This window comes from Ailuropoda melanoleuca, chromosome 2 (assembly GCF_002007445.2).
Source record: "Ailuropoda melanoleuca isolate Jingjing chromosome 2, ASM200744v2, whole genome shotgun sequence".
Taxonomy (NCBI): Eukaryota; Metazoa; Chordata; class Mammalia; order Carnivora; family Ursidae; genus Ailuropoda; species Ailuropoda melanoleuca.
In genome coordinates, this window is record NC_048219.1 from 180116212 (window position 1) to 180136119 (window position 19908).

The window sequence follows — 19908 nt, forward strand, 5'->3', positions numbered from 1 at the left end:
TGGAGGGCCCTGGATAGGGATTAATTAAATACATTCATGGGGTACCTGGGTGGCTCAGTCAGTTAAGCGCCTGCCTTCAGCTCAGGTCATGATCCCGGAGTCCTGGGATCGAGACCCCCATAGGGCTCCCTGCTCAGCGAGGAGTCTGCTTCTCCCTCTCCCATTCCCCCTCCTCCCCACTTGTGCTCTCTCATGTGTGCCCTCTCAAATAAATAAATAAAATCTTAAAAAAAAAAATACACCCATTTGCTCCTTTTATTCTCCCTAACAACCTTATAGGGTAACTACTATTACCAACTCCCAATCTGCAGAGGGGAAAGTGAGGTCCAGAGAGGTTAAGCAATATGTCCAAGGTCACACAGCAGAGACTGGGAAGCCAGGATCCAAAGGGAGGGAGTCTAACCCCCTCAATCTTGGGGGGAAGGGGGTGGTTCTGATTTAGGTGGGAGCACAATCTGGTGTCACAACCATTCCACCACCAGGTGGCTGACTCGGCCTCCAGGAAGGTCAGAGCCCCCTGCACAAGTAGGGCACATCATAGGGACGGGAAGATTCCACAGCCTCACTCAGGTAGTTCCTTCTGGTATCTAACTGCAATCCTTCCAACTGGAATGCCAACCTCTTCCCTTTTGTTCCAACCTCTGACCCTTCCTCTCATAAACAAACCCACAAGACTCCAAGTGGCCAGGAATCTGGCTTCTGCCTGGAGATCCCTAAACCCCACGCCCCCCAGCTATCCTAGACCAGCCAAGGACATTGTGTTCTCAGAGGCGAGGTGGCAGTTGGGTTGAAATGATGAGACTTATGCTCCCTGCTTCCCCCACCCTCCCCGCCCGCCCCCCATGGTGACCCTCCACAGTTCCAGAAGGACTTCTTCCTGGCAGTTGTAAACCAAGCCGACACCCCGGCCTCACCGCCCCCCACTGTTGTCAGATGACCTGCAACTGGGCTCCGTGCGAAGAACGCTCCACATCTGGAGCGGTACAGCTGGGCAGAGCTGAGCCCCAGAAGGGTCTGAGCCCATGAGACCAGGGAGGAGGGGCCTCTGCGAAGAAGAGAAATAGCTTGGCAGGGCCTGGGCCAGGGCTGCCGAGGGTGGGACACTGCCATGGGTCCGAGGTGTCTGAGTCACGCGCACTTTTACAAACTCTATTTCACTCCATCAACAGCCCTCAGTGGAAGGGATACTTCTCAGCACCGAGAAGGCCTTGGAACCATCTAAAGTAACCCCTCTCCTTGGCAGGAGGGGAAGCTGGGGTCCAGAAAGAGGATGGGACTTGTCCATTGTCACTGGGCAAATGGGTATTGGAGGGGAAGAAGAGACCAGGTGGCCTGATAGAGATTCCAGTATCCAGGCCGAGCGAGTATGCAGACGCCTGAAACTGCCAGGACATCCTGGCCCCCTCCCCCAGACTGCCACCCACACCGGTGTCACCAGAGGCTCCGCTGTATCAGCAAATCGGATTGTGCCCATAGGGGCCCTCTGTGACACCACTCCCCCCTACACACACACACACACACACACGCAAACACACACGCATGCACCTGTACTCATGCAGACCCCTCCCCTCCAGCCTCCAGGGCCCTGCCGGCCTCCAGCGTTGGGCTGGGGAGCGGGGGGGCCTTCGGAGGGTGAGAAGGTCCTGAGAGGGCCGGGAGGAAAAGTTCCCAGTGTTCCACAACAGCCCAGCTGGGATCCGTCTGGAACAGGCCCCTCTCCCCACAGCTCACAACTCACAGGCATTCTGCCCCTGTCCACACTTTTCTGGAAGCCTGATGGGGGGAGGCAGGGGTGGGAGACATGGAGACAGAGCTGGAAAGCAGAGTCAGCCAAGGGGCCTGAAGAGGGAACGGGCCACCTGAATGTGAGCCACTACCCAGGCAGGTGAACTCTGTGGGACAGGCCATCCATTCCCCTTACTCCAGCCGAAGGGTACCTGACTCCTGACCCGAGACCAGGCAGGTAGAAGAAGGTGCCGTCCCCTGGTCCTGGAAGGCCCTAGAACAACAGGCACCTGGCCAGGCCCAGAGGCATGCGAGATGCCCTTTTATGGGTTTTTCCAAGGACTTAAGTCTCAAATTGAAATAGGAGGCCCTGCATCTCATCAGAAGGGACCTCATGACTCATTTCCTCCCAGTCCAGCTTCAGCCTCGGGAAGTGTCCCCCTCCTCCTCCTTACCTAATTGCCCAGCGCCCTCTGGGGCTAGCAGCCTGCTTAGGTCTAAAGGCAGCTGTAACGAAGGAGCTGAAGAAAGAGGGGAGAAAGAGCATCAGGGTAGGGAAGGGGCTCTCACTCACCACCAGTTCATGGCTGGACGGAGGAATGCAGGGGGCAGCCACCTGGGGGGAAGAACAGAGAAAGGGCAAGGTTAGCATCTGTTATCCCCACAGAAAACCAGGGCCTCTCAAGACCATTCCACGGCCCCACATCCATGCTAGACACCCCTTCCCTCAGCTCAACCACTGACCACCTCCAGCTTGAGAGGTCACTGGAAGACCCTGTAGCCCCGTGGGGGGTCCCTCAGGAAATCACGCTGGGTAGAGGGTTTGTGGCAGAAGGCAAAAATGAAATGTATATCATGATTCTTTAAAAAGTTTTACTTATTTATGTATTTTACAGAGAAAGAGAGTGAGCACACACTCATGGTGGGGAGGGGCAGAAGGAAAGGGAGAGTGAGAATCTCAGGCAGACTCCGTGCTGAGCGCAGAACCCCATGCGGGAATCGATCTCACAACCCTGAGATCATGATCTGAGCCGAAATCAAGAGTCGGAAGTTTAACCGACTGAGCCACTCAGGCGTCCCGTATATCACAATTTTTTAATTCTGTAGAAAAATATGCAGAAGACTGGAGATCGGTGCACCAGGATTTTTAATGGCAGTGGGTTAACGTAATAAGGAGGATTTTTGTTTCTTTGCTCTATGTTCTAAGTTCTACAGTATGCTGAGATTTGTTTTACATTTTTTAAAAACATGGTTAAGGCCTCGAAGAAAGGTGGTTCTCCCCAGTGCCAGGGCATCTCACGCAAAGCTGCAGACAGAGTCTGGGGTCCCCACAGCATGTGGGAAGCAGGTTGGTGAAAGGCCCCTGGCCAGTTCTTCCAAAGAAAGCCTTGAGGGGTGAAAGCACCCTCTACGGGCAAGCTTTTATTCTTAACACCACCCTCATCTTCCTCTCTGCTGGAGGGTGGGGGGACTGGCAACGAGGGCCTCCAGACGGAGGAAGGGGGTAGGAGCCTGCATTTCTCCCTCCCCTGAGATAACACCCCCTATCCAGGCCAGGCAGCCAAACCACTACCCTGACAATTAGCAGGGCCCTTTATCAGAGACTCGGTGTATTCTTTTTTTCTAGCTGGGACACGTTTTTCTTGGAGCTCATACCTCAATCTTGGCTCCAATTCCCGACCCAAGGAGCCCACAGAGGGAACTAGGGGGAGGCTCTCCCTCGGGCATAAGGGTGTCTGGGCACAAGCCCTGGATCGCCAAAGAGGGGGTTGCTGCCTCCTCAAACAGTGGGCCACCCCTGCTCCAGCCACCACCCCAGTGGAGCTGTGATGGTGACAGCCTCCAGGCTCTGCTAGAGCTGGCTGCCCACAAGAAGCCAGCCTCAGCCGGGCCCTCCCTCCACCTGACCCAGTCCTGTCCTCCAACCAGCCCAAGGGATCCCCAGGCTTGACACGCCAGCCCAGAGGGGGACAAGATTCACGTGACAGTGTGCCCTGAGCTCTGGAAGGGGCGGAGAAGCTGGGAGTTTAGCATCCCTGGGCTCTCGACCCAGTCGAGAGCTATGAGCCCGTAGCAACGGGCTTCCTGCCCAACTCATTCTCCAGCAAAGAAGCCTGAGTTGAGTCTCAGTATGTATCGTCCTGTACTCACCATTACTCCGAGACTGTTGAGAGACTCATATATGAGGCCAAAAGAAAGGAACGATAGCTAACATTCATTGAATACGGACTATAGGAATGACAGGCATTATTATCAATGCTTGACCCATATTAACTCATTTAATCTTTTCAACAATCCAATAAGGTAGGTACTATTACATCTTTGGTTGAGGTGCAGGGGGGCACAGAGAGGTTAAACAACTTTCCCAAGGTCACAGAGCTGTTAAGTGGTGACGATTTGAATCCAAGCATTCTGATTCCCAAAATGAAATGTGAAGGGAAACTCCTCCCCTATGTTCAAGAGAACGAAGAAACATGGGGGCAAATGTTCCCCCAAGTTCAGGGTTCTTGATACACACAAGCATGAAGCCATGAGTGACTGTTTTAGAAGTTTCTGGGGGGAGACAGAGCCTGGGGTGGGGTGGAGGATGCCAGGAGAACAGACTGGGAAGGAAGGGAAGGTCCCAGAGGTGGCTGTGGACTGCAGGGTTCCCTGCCTGCCCTGCCCACTAGACAAGGTCTCAGCCATGGGGGACACTACTGCCCCCCCCAAACACCTGTGGGGCAGAAGTCCTGTATCCCGCAGTGGCCTCTTCCCTGTCCCTTCCTGCCCCTAACCCTGTTCAGGGGCTATAGGCTTCAATCAGATGCCTATAGGTTTCAATCTCATGGGGCCAGGTTCCCAATGGCTCCTCTCCCACCACTCTATCATTTAGGGGTCCCACGGGCCCTGGGTGGGAGCAGGTGCAATCCACAGGGCAGCGCCCTGCTCTGCTCCTTCCTTCGGAGCTGGAGCTGGGGCTCAGGTGGGGCTGGGAACCTGAATGCAGGACCACGCTGCAGGAGGAGGGAGGTTGCGGGCTCCACCATAGCCGCCAGACCCGGGCAAGTCCCGTCCACAGCCACTGTCTCCCACGCCGCTACACAAGGGGGCTTCTAGTCTCCATTCAGGGTCTGGGGACTGAGGGAGTCGGGGAGAGGGTATGGATACAAGTAAAGCAGGGGCAGAATGGACAGTGTCCTCGGAAACAGTGGGAGGGCCTCTCTCCCAGAACCACCCTAAGGCAGCGGTGGAAAGAACGGGGTCCAGGTGTCCTGACCCCAGCTCCCTTCCCTTTTCCCCCTGAGGCAGAGCTTCCCGTAAGGACCGAGCTCTGCAGCGGAGCGGTGGCCCCCCAGCCGGAGGGCCTGGGGTCCGGGTGCCCCTCGTGGCCTGCTGCCCCGTAGCAGCTCCTCCGCCCGCCGCCCACAGCTGTGCATTCCAGGCCAGCCGGCCAGCCAGCCCACTAACTTTGTTGTGTGTTTCAATGTTTCTTGTCTCTCTTTTTTTTTTGTAAGCAGAGAAATGTTTCCTTAAAAGGCTCTCTCCTTCCCTCCGGCACCCTGGCCCCTGGCCACCCTCTCAGGAGCCTGGAATGTGCCAGGGAGAGCCAGGGCCCCCTGCCACTCTGTGGCCCGTGCCTTACGGCCCCACACTCCCAGTGTCAGCAGTGACCGCTCCCCTTGCCCCTTAGGGACCCTAGCTAGGAACCCTCTCTCTGCAGAGCGGGCAGACTCTGGAGTGTCCACAGGGGCTCTGGGTCTCAGCCCTGTCATAGACTCACTTCCCAGGCATTGGCAGTGCAGGATTCCAGGGCTCAGGCCCAGGAGGTCAGCCTCAGGTAAGCCTCCTCCCCTTGTATGTCTCCAAAAACCCATCTACACATTGGGCGCTGAGCAGGCCTGATGCTCCGTCTCTCCACTTGGAAAAACCTAACAGTAAAAGCAGCAGCAGATACCCCCATCACACTTGCTGTATGCTATGCACTATTCACACTCCGCAGAAATTCCCCCATTTTGTTCCTACGACAACCCTCAACATCCCGTTTTATGGACCAGGAGGCTGAGCGTGCGGAGGTCGATGAGCTACCCAACAGAGGAGGCAGGATGTGAACCCAGCAGTCTGGCTCCAGACGGAGATGCGCTCCTGCCCTCTGAGCTGGCTATGCCGATGCCCCTGTAAACACTAATTTCCATACAGCTGTGGCCAACCACAATAACAACAGCTCACGGAATGTGGCTTTCTGCCTGCTACTGTCCTGAGCTCTCAAAATGTTTGGGGTAGAGGCTTACCATCCCCATTTTACAGATGAAGAAACTAAGGCACAGAAAAGGTAACGATTTGTCCACTGCAAAGGAGACGTCTGGCTCTGGAGCCTGCAAGGTAGAGAGCGGGGGCGCAGCCGGAGAGTGAGTTACCAGGCCCAGACCAGGGCCAGTGCCTGCCATTCATCAATCAGTCCCCTACTTGCTAACATCTTCTGCATTTCAAAGGTCCCTGGACACAATGCCAACCACAGGACACACCCTTGGAGATTCCCCCAGGTCACGAGGGTCCAATGCACCAGACAGCAGCCAGCCAGGCAAGGGCTCCCTGCGTGCCCTGGGCCCTGCCGTCCTCTCCGCCAGCATTCCGTGTCCATCCCCCTCGTCCAGGACCTAAAGCCACACACAAGGTTGGGCTCCTCTCAGTCCTTCGAGCACATCTAGCTCTGTTCCTCGTTGGGACCTCTGCATTGGCTGTTGCTTCTGCCTGGGACGCCCTCAGCCCAGCTGTCTGCATTAGCCGGGTCCTTCCCAGCCTTCTGGCTTTGGCTAAAAGGCCACCACCACAGAGAGGCCCTCCCTGACTCCCTTAAGTCATGCACGCAGGCGCATACACGCACACAGACATTGTTTTTCAATTTGCAATTAAACAGGTGTGTGTTTCCTTATCTGTCATCGGTTTCCCCTGCTAGAAAACAAGTGCCCTGAGGGCACAGAATACGTCCTGTTCATCACACAGGTCCCAGCACACAGTAGCTGCTCACCGAGCCCTTGTGGAAAGATAAGGACACTCAGGCCCGAGCAAGGGAGGCCCTGCAAGCACTAGTGGTCAAACCACCGCCAACGCTGAGCACCTCCTAGGTGCCAGGTGCTGGGGCCAATCCTGCCATAGGCCCGTCTCTCTGAGCCCTTCCGATCCTGCAGTAATATCGCTCCCATTTTACAGATGAAAAGAACTGAGGCTCAAAGAGATCATGACACTTGTCCCAGGTCAATCATTTGGGAAGGGTCACACTGCAGGTGAAATCTTGGCCTGTGGGCTCCAGGCACTGCTCTCTGCAGAGCAAGAGAAAACCCAGGCACCCAACTGGCACGGCCCCCATAACCTCACCAGTGTGCAAGCGGCAGGACCTGGTCCCCAACTGGGTGATGCTCCCATCCTCAGGGACTCAAGTTGTCAGCCTTGGTCACACAAAGCCCCGGGCTGCTAAACTTGCCCAGCCCTTCTGAGGAGCTCCCCACGACCACCTGAGCCTGGGGCTGGACAGGACTGCCTTGCCCCAGCCAAAACTAGAACCACTCGGGTCTCTGATTCTAGCATTTCACACGATCCTGAGCAGAAGGTTCTTTTTTTTTTTTTCCTATCTCTAGCTTGTCCTTGCTATTATTATTATTATAGTGAAATGCATGCAACATAAAATTTACCACTTTTACCATTTCTAAGAGTACATTTCAATGGCAGGTAAGTGCATTCACGCTGCTGTACAACCATTACTCCTACCGGTTTCCAGAACCATGTCACCTTCCTAAACAAGAAATCCCATATCCTTTAAATAAGAACCCTGTCCCCCTTTCCTCCCAGCTTAGGGGACCCTAAGCTACTTTGCATGTCTATGAATTTACCTGTTGTAGGCACTTCACATAAGAGGAATCACACCTCATTTTGAGCCTGCCTGATTTCACTCTGCATTCTGGGCTGAGTCATATCCCCCAAAATTCACACGCTGCAGTCCTAATCCCCAGTACCTTGGAATGTGACCGTATTAAGAGATAGGCCTTTAAAGAGGGCAAGTCACAATGAGGCCAACAGTGGGCCCTAATCCAGTCTGACTGGTGTCCTTAAAGGAAGAGTTTAGGACCCACAGAGAGTCAGTAGGGGGACGTGCAAAAATCGAGGACCACATGAGGACACAAGGACCAGCGTCAGAGGAAATCAAAAGTGCCAACGCCTGGACCTTGGAGCTCCCACCTCCAGGCCTGGGTGACGATGAATTTGTTGTGTGAGCCACCCAGGGTGGGGTGCGCTATTAGGGCAGCCCCAGCCGCTATCACACTTAGCGTCATGTCCTTAAGATTCATTCATGTTGTAGCAAGTGTCCAAGCGGCCTCCTTCCCAGGGCTGCATACTAGTTCGCAGGGGGAGCCCAGGACACTGTGCTTATCCACCCGTCCTTGATGGACACACAGGCGGTTTCCACTGACGTTCTTGCTGGCAAATGCTCCACGTCCCTGCCCCCACAGCTTCAGGCTCCCTTCTTGACTGACACCCAAGGGTACATGAGAGGGAAGGAAAGTAGGGTTTGCAGAGCCCCTACTGTACATCACTGACCTGGGTGCTTTACATACATTTTACTTAGTCTTCATGACAGGTCTTTGTGGTACACGGGCTCAGAGAAGTCAAGCAATTGCCCAAAGTTGAACAGCTCGTAGTAGGAGGAATGGCAGAAGCAGTGGTTACTGAGATTTTGTTGGAGGCTCTCTGCGTGCCAGGCACACTATTTTATCCCTTCCACTCCCTGGGACCTTCTGGAGGCAGATATGAGCACCCTCATCTCACGGGATCTCAAGCCGTCTTCTCGGCAATCCTGTGAGATCCAAGATGGCATAGCCGCTAAGTGACAGACACCAGGGTCTGCCTGACTTCAATGCCCACTTTGCCCCGCACACCACGCTGCCTCCGTGGCCAGACAGAGGTGCCCGGGCTGTGAGTGCAGAGAGCACTCGGGGGTCCCGGGCAGGGTCCACAGAGGAGGGGATATCTGGGCCCGGCCTCCAGGACACATCGCTTTTGTCTACTGGGTGTCTCACCCAGGACCGTTCTAAGAGCCGTGAGGGCAGGAAGCCCTGGTTCAGAGCCTGGAGCTCACCTGGTATGTGGATGGGGTTTTAAGAGGTGGATATGGGGAAAGGGCATTTCAGGTAGAAATGATCACATGATCACGGCATGGAGGAAAGAACCACGACAAGTCCCCTTTGGGTGGGACACAGGCTGGGGGAAGGGAGGAAGGAGGGACACTAAAGGACATACTGAAGGAGACAAAGGGAAGGAGGACTGGCTGCAAACTCTCTTTCCAGGCTGGACACGGGCAACTTTGACGGCCCAGCAGAGAAGTTAAGACTTTTAGATGACTTTTAACTGGGGAGTTACCGAAGGTGCCTGAGTAGGAGAGAGAGTAGGGGGAAGTAAAGGGTGAAGCGTGGTGCCTGGGTGGCGCAGTCGTTAAGCGTCTGCCTTCAGCTCAGGGCGTGATCCCGGTGTTCTGGGATTGAGCCCCACGTCAGGCTCCTCCGCTAGGAGCCTGCTTCTTCCTCTCCCACTCCCCCTGCTTGTGCTCCCTCTCTCGCTGGCTGTCTCTCTGTCAAATAAATAAATAAAATCTTTAAAAAAAATTTTAAAAATTAAAAAAAAATAAAGGGTGAAGCTTAAGGCAGGCAGAAGATGTATAATAATGGTAATAATAATAATGGGGAGGGGGAGAAGGAGGGGAGGCCCAAGGCCCACAGACAAGGGGCTCCTGGACACCCTAAGACCAAGAGGTCCCCATCTCCACCCTAACAAAACACACATTGGGGCAGACCCCGACCTCCAGCCTTGCCTTCTCTTCCCCCAGCCACAACACAGAAGGACACCCCTGCCCTGGCTCCTTCCCTCCCTGCCCTGCACAGAACAAGTGGACCCTCCCCCACCACGGGAGCCGGAGCCGCCCCTCTGGGCCCCTCCTGGGGAATCTGCAGCCAGCATGTTGCTACCTCTAAGCCCTGGTCGCTGAGGTGACACCACAGGGGTCAAGAATAATACAGACCATGACCCCAAGAGGATCTAGCCTCCATGCCAAGTGACTGAGGAAAGAGCCAGTGGACCCCTCGGCAGTGGCCAGCCCAGCAACTCAGACTTGACGTGACAAGTCCACTGGGCTCCGGCAAGAAGGCCGTAGCCAGCCCCAGTGAGCCGGGCAAGGGCAGGCTGGCAGGCCCAGCCAAGTGGACCACGGGATGGCTTGGAAGCCCAGTGGGAGGCAAGTGTTCACTGAGCGTGTACAAAGCCAGGTAGCTAGAGAACACCTCTACCGGGGTGAGGGCACAGGGAGCAAGGACAAGCCCAGGGCTGCAAAAGGCAGACCCCAGCATGACTCAGTGGCTCAGGACACTGGCCCTCTGTTCTGAACCCCAGGCCCTGGGCAGGGGGCTCCTGGGGAAAAGATGGCCGCTACCCTGGCTCCATTTCCTCCCAGGCCTGTGCCCTCCCTCCAGGCCGCCCGTCCTCACCAGCGCTTGCTCCCGGCCTGCTCGGCTGTTTCCTTCCCTTATATAGAGTTCTGCTCAGGATCAGGAAAGGAAGTACATCCAGTTCCTGGAGGCAAGAAGGGGCCTGTTCCCAGGGACACCTCGAGCTGAGGGGGGTAGGGCATGTCCCAGCCCAGAGTCCCCTCCAGAGCCAGGGGGCCAGGCCTTTCCCCAAACCCAGCACAGGTTCCAACTCCAACAAGAAATACAAGAGAGTCCCAGAGGGCCGACTCTGGCCAAAGCCTCCAGGACTCCTGTCCCCACCGTTCGCCCAAATCCTCCTAGGCCACATGCCTCTTGAACCACTGGTCCAATCCACTTGCTCCCCAAGCTCCAGCAGCGCCCCTTCTCCCCAGTCCTTTTTCTTGTCTCGGGAACTTCTCCTCAAGCCCCACGCACCGGCCACCCAGCCCACTGCCAGCCTCGAGGTCTGGTAGCACGCTCAAGAAAGGGCCCTCCAGACAGGGAAGTTTCTCTGCAGGCCAACACCTCCCTGACCTCTAGCCACACCCACACGCAGCAGCTGGCCCTGCACAGTCCAACCCTGCGCGAGGGGGAGAGCCAGGTGTGCCCCCCTCGTGCCCAGCCAGAAGGTGCAGCCACAGGAAGGGGGGTGCTGTGGACATAGCAGGGCATGCTGTGGAACCAGCAGGCCTCCAGCTGCAGAAGCTGGGCCCCTGCAGAGCCCTGTGGAGGACGGCATGAGCTAGCATCCAGGTGAGCCCAGGCTGGACTCCCGGCAGGGGCAGAGCATTTTCTCCGAAGATGTACCTCCCCAGAAGGCCAACCAGAGACCCCAGCTCAGGGGCCACGCTTACCCACACCCCCAATTAGCGACTACAGGAGGGCCAAGGTTGCAACCAGGCCAGCCTTCTTATGATCAAACCCAGTGAGCAGGAGACGCAGAAACGTCGAGGTCAGGCAAACTCGTACTGGGCATCCACTGTGTGCCAGGCCCCGGGAGCCCAAGACAAGAAGCCAGGGGTCCCAGAGGGGCTGAGCGGTAGCCACAGACAAGAGTGGGACAAGTGGAGCCGCAGGAAAGCACCAGCAGGGGTAAGAAGGCAAAGCTGGGCCCAGGGCTTGACGCTGGTCAGCATCCTGGGCTCACAGCCTTACCCCACGCTGCTCCGCCTCACTGCCCCCAGCTCAGCGCTGACAACCACCCCACTCCCCCACCCCCAGCCACCCAAGGTTGTGAAGCCAGAAACTTGAGCATTGGCCTTGACTCCTCCTTCCCCTCCCTCCCACCACGCCTGGACAATTCTTCTGCCCAAATATCTCTCCAAGCCACCCCAACCCACACCATAGAGATTATTACAAGAATCTCCTAATTCAGGTCTCTGCCTTAGGTCTTACCCCTCTAACCTATTCTCCACTAAGCAGCCAGGGAACTATTTCTAAAATGCACATCCAGTCCTGTCACTCCCCTGCCTGAAGTCCTTCCCGGCTCCATGGGACAGAGTCCAAATGCCCTAATATGGTCCTCACGGCCCTGCAGGACCTGACTGGGTCTCTCTCCTTCAGGCCCCATTCCCCACCTCTCTGCCTCAAAGTCCTTGCTCCAGCCAGAGAAACCCCCTTTCAGGTCCAATTCTGTCCCATCTAATATGCTCTGAGGCACTAGGGATTATCAGCCCATTTCCCAGGTGAGGCTCGGAGAGGTCACACACTTCGCCCCAGGTCCCAAGCTTCAGCTGTGCCCAGCACCATACCGCCTTGTCCCATCAGGGGCCACAGCAAGAGTTTCATGGAGGGCATGGCCTCTGAGGTGGGGGGTAGGGGGAGACATCAGATGTGGGGGAACAGAGAGGAGGCCGGACAGCGGAGCCCAGGGTGCATGGGGCAAAATGGAGGAAGCCGTTAAAAGGGGGCACATCGTGCAAGGCCTGGAGGGCTGGACTGACACACATGTCCAGGGGCTCTGGAGGAGCCCAACGCCTCCAGAGCCAGCAAGAGAGGGCGCAGGCGAGGGGCAGGGTTGGAGGCCAAATGTCCAACCCAAAATAGACAGCTGCTGCCAAAGAGAGACTAACACTGAGCCAGGGCTCAGGAGAGAGGCTACCAAGAGAGCTTCAAGGGGACATGAGAAGATGGAGAAGCCAGACAGCACCGAGGGGCCCAGCCTGGAGGCCTCAGAGGAAGCAGGGCCTCTGCTGTATAAGTGAAAGTGTCAACAGGCAGTTTGAAATGGAGACTTCAGAATTGCCTTGTCCTGAGATTCAAGGCCCAGGGAAAACCCCAGCCCTCCTTCCCCTCCTGGAGAGGGGCCATTTGCTCTGAAGCAGGGGGTGGGGTGACATGGCCTGCTGCATAGAAAACATAGCTTCTAGGAAGTTCCTCGAAGAATCTGGTCAAGGAACAGACTGTGGTCTGTGGTCAATGTTTTAGTGGAACTGGGGACCCGGGGGATACTTCCTAGNCGGGTGCCAGGTTCCCAGGAGGGAGACAGAGATGAATAAGAATGGCCTGGCCCAGGAGGGGAACTTGGGGCCCAGTGGTGGAGGCCCACATGTAAACAGGGAATTATAAAAGAGCCCAGTAATGGCTATAATGAAGGTATGAAGAGGGCTATTATCTTGCTGGGATTCAAATCCATCTGTTTTTCCAGAAATTACGCCCAGTGGGAGACTGCCCACCCAACCCCCCCTCATTCCCCACTGAGGGTTTCTGTCCCTAGAGGAGAACTTTAAGGGACAAAAGTCTTTGACCCTCAACTGTGCCGGAACAGTAAGCAGGAAGGACGCATGGGAAAAACAGCTAAGAGCATGGGGGAAACCCAAGGAGGCAGAGGGCTCGGGAACTGCTGAGAGGCTCACAAGCAGCCCTGGGACATGCGAAGGAGGCTGAGGGAAGGGTTGGGGCGGGGAGAGGGTAGGGCACAGCCAGGCCACAGACTGGAGAATTCTGGGGCGGGGGCCACACTAGAACCCACACCAACACCAGAGGGACCTTCTGCCTTCTTAAACTAGACCAGAGCCTGCTCGCAGGCCCCTCTCTCCCTTCCACCCCTGCAAACTGGCAGGGTTTAACCACCCTGCTTCCTAACCTTAAAGGTGCTACTGGTTGCCTGGGGCACCATCCATGGGCTGACAGCTTTTGAGAGGGAAAAATGCTACCCCAAATGCGTGCTTCAATTGCAAGGTCCATACCAATTCCAGAAATACCAAAATATTGAAGAAAAAAAAAAAGGGCATCCCAAATTAAAGAAAATTTGTGTTGATCCTTCAGGCTCCCCAAACTGCCCTATGTGGCTGATAGGAAGTCCCTCGCAGCGTCTACCTACTTTCTTTTTTTAAAATCGAAGAAGGCCCAAAGAAAGAACAAGGTGAAAGGAAACTCAAGCCCATGCTACCCAGGAGAAAAGCCTACATCCTCCAAGCCCATCTGTGGTTCTTAGGCTCCCTGGACCCCTACAGGTCATTCTGTCCCATGGCCTGACTTCGGACAGCTCTGAATGTAACCAGGAGCTGGGAACAGATTCAGTTCTGAAAGGTCACACCTAACTCCCTCTGTCTGTGGATCCTTCCGTCCAAATTCCTCAACACGTCGAGAGGCCACGTGTTTCCAACCAAAGGGCAAGAGCTGGGACAGAAAAAGCAGCGGGCTGGGAGTCAGGCGGGGCTTGCGATTTCACGTTGCCACAGACTGCCAAGTCCTGCAGCCCCCCGAGGCGTTCTCATCATCTGGAAAAGGAGGATACGGAGACCTACGTTGCAGGCTGCAGCTAAATAAAGTTGACACCATTAAAAACTCCTGGAACACAGCACACGCTTAGTACGCAGTAGTCCCTTCCGTCGAGCGGCTGCTAACACGCACCTCCGTGTCTCCGTGCCCAGAGCAGTAAACCGCACGGTGCGGGCTCTGCGCTGGACGCCGTTCTAAGTGCGGAAGTATCTCCACTCATCAAACCGTCACTTCAGGAATGTCTGGGGGCTCAGTCGGTTGGGCGTCCGACTCTTGGTTTTGGCTCAGGTCGTGATCTGGGGGTCCTGGGATCAAGCCCTGCATCGGGCTCTGCACTCAGCTCAGAGTCTACTGGAGAGCCTCTCCCTCTCCCTCTGCTCCTCCCCCTGCTCATGCTCTCTCTCTCTCAAATAAATAAATATAATCTTTTTTAAAAAACCTTTAAAAAAACAAATCATCACTTCAACCCTGTGAGGTAGGCTCTGTTCTTATGCCCACTTGACAGAAGAGCCACATGAGGAATGATGCCAGGTGAGAAGAGGTGGCTGATTGACAAGGTCCCATGCACCGATACGGCAGCACTTGGGACAGGGTAATACGGTGCAAAAGATTCTCATTTAAAAAAAAAAAAAAAACTGCCTCTTTTCCCTGAGCTCTCGACTCTGGCCTCAGCTTCAGTTGTCTGAAAAGGCACTCATGGCGAAAAGTCCCAGGCTCCAGACGGCAGCACCAGGAGGAGGCAGCGTGATGCTTCTGCACAATCAGCACATGGCCAGGGCTCGTGTTCTGGAACCCCATCTGCTCTGATGGACCGCACCAGGAGCCCCGGAAGCGGAGTCCCAAGGGCAGGGCAGCCCAGCCCTATGTTGCTCCTTTAAATCCATCTGCAGCTAAGGCGCGGAAGCCCCCTCTGGCTCCAAATTAGCCGGCAGCAGAGACTTGAAGCGAAGCCAGCACTGAAGGCCAGCGGAGGCCTGGCTGTCACCGGCATTGTTCGGCTCCATCTGACGCATATCCACCCACCCCCCTGCAACGTTTCCTTGTTCTCCGGGAGAACCTCAGAGATGCACGCATCTGAAACCAGGTCTGGAGGGAAGGGGCTGCCGACGGGAGGGGCAGCGGAAGACCCCTGTCGATCTGGCTCAGAAAACGCAGGCAGATTTTAAACAGACAGGGGCTAGGGCTCACATCAGCCACAGACCCGGGGACCCAGAGACGCACAGTTCACACACGCCAACGCACACACACAGCGCATTCACAGGGCGCAGGACCCCTGCCAACTCCAGATGCAGAGTCACTCCCTGGTGCTGCGGCCCCAACCCGAGAACAGCCGCACTGACTCCTGCACGGAGGCCCCACCAGCACACCCACAGGCGGGGGCAGCGGTCCCGGAGCACAGCTGATCTCAGGAAGCCGGGGCAGGAATGATCCATGGGGGCAGACTGGAGGAGGGAAGAGCATCAACCAGCAGAGGTGGGGAGTTCAAGTCTGAATACTCACCCAGATCTCCAAGTGCCCCTAGGAGCCAGACTATCCCCGGTAGCCGGGCCAGCAACAAATTCCCCTTGGACTCTCCCCAGGACTTGCCTCCTGCCCATCCTTCTGGAAGCGCAGGTGAGGGGCAAGGCACACTGACGGAAGCTGGGTAGGAGGTGTCAGAAACAGGAGGGCAAGTGTACTAGCCATGGGGCAGAGCTGATAGGAGAATAAACATCCTGGAAATCAGGGAATACAGCCATGGGAGCAGGAATTTTAAGGGTGGAGGCGGGGAGGAGGAGCAAAACAGAGTTTAGGGCTTGACAGACGACTGAATTATCCAAATACCTCGAATGTGCTGTGTACTGCAGACACAGCATCACACTGAACCCTTTCAATGGTACGTACAACAGCCAAATCTCCCTTTTCCATAGGAGGCCACAGAAGCTCCGTGGGAAAAGTAAGTTGCCCAAGGTCACACGGCTATGAGCAGTGGAGCTGGGACTCAAACCCAGGGCGGTCAGACTGTAAAATCTATACTCCTGCAGGCACCTCAAGTCACCCGGGTGTTTCGAAGGCCAGACGGGGCAGCTGTGAGGCCTGGAGGGCGTGGCAGGATCGCTGGGAGGAGGCGCTCACACAGAGGGGCACAGAGAGGCGAAGGGCGCAGGTGGGTGGTAATGCCAGCCTGGACCCCCAGCTCCTAGGGAGCTCCTGCTGCTGTGACTCAGTGGCTGGGCCTCCAGGGAGCATTTCCGGAGCCTCAGACAGCTCTGCGAGCCTAGGAGCCACCTGCCCAGCAGAGACACTGGGCCATTACTCACAACCCGTTAGTTACTCACTCTTCTCTGCACCCTGCCCCCCAGCACATCACTCACTCCCACTCTGTTCCCCGAGAGTGGCCAAGGGGAGCCAGCAGATCTGGCCAGTTCCCACCCTCGCTTCACTAGCTCCAATCCTGCCAACGCATCCCCACCTGAGTCACTGGGACGGAGCCCCACAGACTCTGGCCCACTCAACCCTGACAGCTGTTACCCTCCACTCTGTTCCAAGAAACGGAGCTGCCTGGAGGAGTGCTCACTGGGCAAAGAAACTTCCAATCCCAGGGCTAGAAGGGACCTTCCCAGTATCTCAGCTGGCTCCCCAGCAGATGTCTGAAGACCTTCCAGGACCCCCACATCCATGCTGGATGGCTCCTCCAACGGCCCCAAGAACAAGAGCCTCTCTGTTCAGAAAGATCCACAGCCTTGCAGAATTTCAGCACTGGTCCGAGAAACGGAGGGCTCTCCTAAGGCCAACCTCTCATCTAACGATGAAGAAACTGAAGCCCAGAGAGGGGACATGATTTGCCCAAGGTCACACAGTGCTGAATGGGAACTGGAAAAAGGCTGCCTGGCCACCCCGCCATCAGTCCCTCCACTCACGGCAAGTCCTTTTGCCCCATGGGGAGTCGGTTGGAGCAGGCCCCGAAAGCCTACCCTCAGGCCCTCCTGTTGCAAAGCAGCTGCTTGTCCCAAACCACTGGACGTGGGAGAGCTGAAGCCCAGATGAGAAGAGAAGGAAGGAGCTGCAGCCAGACCGTGGTTAGTGGGCAGCAATCACTTTCTACCAGTGACGGAGCTTCAGGAACAGTCTACCCAGCAGACGGGAGATGGACCACAGGCCTTCCGGAGGCCATGGTGCGAGAAGGCCAGGCCCTCTGGAAGGACATGATGGGAGGAATTCCTGGGGTCCCAGCTGGGGACTTGGGAGAGTCCTGGCCTCCTCTCTGCTCACCTCTCCTCTCCCCGCCCCTCACCCCGGCTCACCCCTGCTCTCCCAGGGCTCCGGCCTGGAATCCAGGCTGGCCGCGGCCTCCGCTCCCACGCCTAGCTCAGCCCAGCTGCCACATCAGACACAGCCCCACAGGTGGCGTTCGAGGCAGCTCGTGAGGCACCGAGGAGCCTTCGAAGCCTCCCAAGGAGCCCCGTCCCTCTGGTGCTCTCCCACCCACTCGGGGCACCCACGCTGGCCGAGAGGCCCCTGCCTGGCTCTCTCCCTCTGCACCAACAAACAATAGTAATAATAATAACCAAGGGTCACAGAGCGTGGCCTGTGTGCTGGACATGGTTCTAGTCATTTCCTGCTTTGACAGATGAGTAAACCAAAGCACTGGCAGGTTGGGGTCAAGATTGAAACCCAGACAGTGTGGCCCCAGCATCTGATCTTGACCCCCACCCCCGACCGACCGTGCCACACTGCCTCATGAGGACCTCGCTCCAAGTTAAAGCTCCCGAAATCCCTGCTTCCTCATCCATGCACCAGCACGGAACTCCTGCAGCCACACCGGACTCAGTGACACTCACCAGTCCCTGGGGCTCTGGACAGGCAGCCCCTGTCCAGACACTCACCAGGCCACTTACAGTCAGGCTGGGAACACTAGGCCGCCCAGCAGGCGGGCTCCACCACCCTGACTTGGGGACACTCCTGTTCTTCCGTTCATTCGTTCAACAAAGAGGGAGGGCCCACTGTGTGCCAGACAGACGGAGAAGGATACCCCCAAAAGGAGCCTCCCAATTCCTTAGAAATGCGAGCTGCCTGTGGTCTACCCTGACTCCCGCCTGCTACAATCCATCCATGCCAGTCTTGTATGTGAAGCCTCGCCAACAAGGGCTCTCTTCGGGCCTGAAAGATCTCCCAGGAAGGAGATCTCAGGGCTTCCTCAGCCTGCTGATCCAGGAGAGGAGGGCAGCACGCAGGAAGAAAGTCCAGAGAGATGAAGCGACTCAGGAGAGGATTTCCCAGCTTGAGGTTGAGAAATTTGCACGGAGGACTCTGAGGGCTTTGGCTTATGGGCTGTCCCCAGAGCTCCCTGGCCAGGACAGCCTTCACAGCTGCCCAAATCACCTTCCTAAGTAACAGTCTCATCACATCTTCCCCACATGAAAGCCCTCTGCTGCTGCATCATTCACCTGGCCCAGAACACCCCCATGGCTGGACCCCAAGCCACACCAGCAGGCTCGCCCAAAGCCAGCCTTTCCCACACACAGCACTTCCTGTGGGCCTGTCCTGTGCCAGGCACTGAGCGAGGCACTTCATGGAGAGGAGCTCATTTCATCCCCATCACAGCTCTATGAGGCTGCAATATCAACCCCGTTCGACAGATGCAGACACTGAGGTTCGGCTCAAGGTCACCCGCTAGCAAGCAGCAGAGCTGGGAGGGACAGCACATTCTGTGGGACTCGGGCGGGGGCCATTATTTGATCCATCATGACATGAGTGCCACTGTGCCTTTGTGCATGCCTTCCCCCCTCCCCGTGCCTGAAGAAGTCTTTGTCCCTTTTGCTTCCTGCGGAACTCATTCTCAACCTTCAAAGCCCATCTCCAATGGCACCTCTTCTCCAAAGCTCTCCCCACCCCACCAGCTCGTGCACACTGCTTCCTGCTTGACACTCCCTCTGCATTTGGCAGAAACCCACCATCAACTCCCCTTTGTCTCCTTCTAGACCATGTCCCCCCAGGCACCTTGCCTGGCATAGGGTTGGTGCCCCCAAAAAGGCTTTGAAGTGAATAATCAGGGGCCTTGCGTGCCTGGCCGGACTCAGCCACCGCCGTACAGCCTCTACTTTCCACCCAAGAAGCCCACCCCCAGTCACAGGCAGGCATCAAGTACCCCTCATCACAGCCCAACACCCAGCTGGTGTCCCTCGGTGGTAGCTTCTCCCCATGCCCATCCGCCTGCCCCTCTGTCAACCAGCTCGCCTGTTTCTGGGAGTCTCAGCCGGTGATTAGGGCCCTAATCAGCAGGACTTCCTGCCAGCGATTGCCAGAGGTGGGGGCAGGCAGGAGGGAAGCAAGGTCAATCCAAGGTGAAGTTCTTGCTGCCTGGGACCAGGACAGATTCAGTCAGGGAGATGGACTCCCTGACTCTTCTAGCCCCTGCACCTCCCCAGCCTTTCACCGCCAGGTGAGGACGTCAGGCCCAGCAAGGGAAGGGACTCTTCCAGAGGCCAGGAACAGAGCCAGAGCACTGCTCTCCCCATACCCTGGGCCTTTCTTACACCCCCTTGAGCCCTCTGCCAGCCCTTCGACCCCCACCCCAGCACCATGCCTGGGGCCTAACCCACAGACTGCTCCGCATCAAGGGTTGTTGTAGACCTGATTGCTCAGGTCTGGTAAAGGTCAAGACCCAAAGACGAGCAAGCCCCTTGTCCAGATGAGCAGTGGCCTAGAAATGGAGCAGAGGTGAGCAGGGGCTGAGGAGGGGAAGCGATAGGGCCGGGTTGAGCTCAGGAACCCTCCCCAGCTGTCATCATCATCAACCCAAACCCATTCTTTCTCCAAAAAAAAGCTTAATGCCTTTTGCAGCTGCAACTGGGCGGGCCGGGGGTCCGGAAATAGAGCTCACCCCTGACCTGGAGCAACCCCAGCCTCCCTGGGTGGGAACCAGGGCTAGGTGGAGAGTGCAGCTCGGCAGGCCTTGGGGGCTGACCCCTGCTAATGAGGAACGTCA

At 56.5% G+C, this 19908-nt stretch overlaps 1 protein-coding gene across 1 annotated transcript in view; it reads right to left on the reverse strand.

Moving 5' to 3' along the window:
* TNS1 (tensin 1) overlaps positions 1-19908 on the reverse strand; it is a 192203-nt gene that overhangs the window by 91135 nt on the left and 81160 nt on the right. The window contains exon 4 of the mRNA XM_034642527.1: positions 2300-2341. Coding sequence (XP_034498418.1) covers positions 2300-2341 — 42 coding nt within the window. The remainder of the gene's footprint in view (positions 1-2299; positions 2342-19908) is intronic.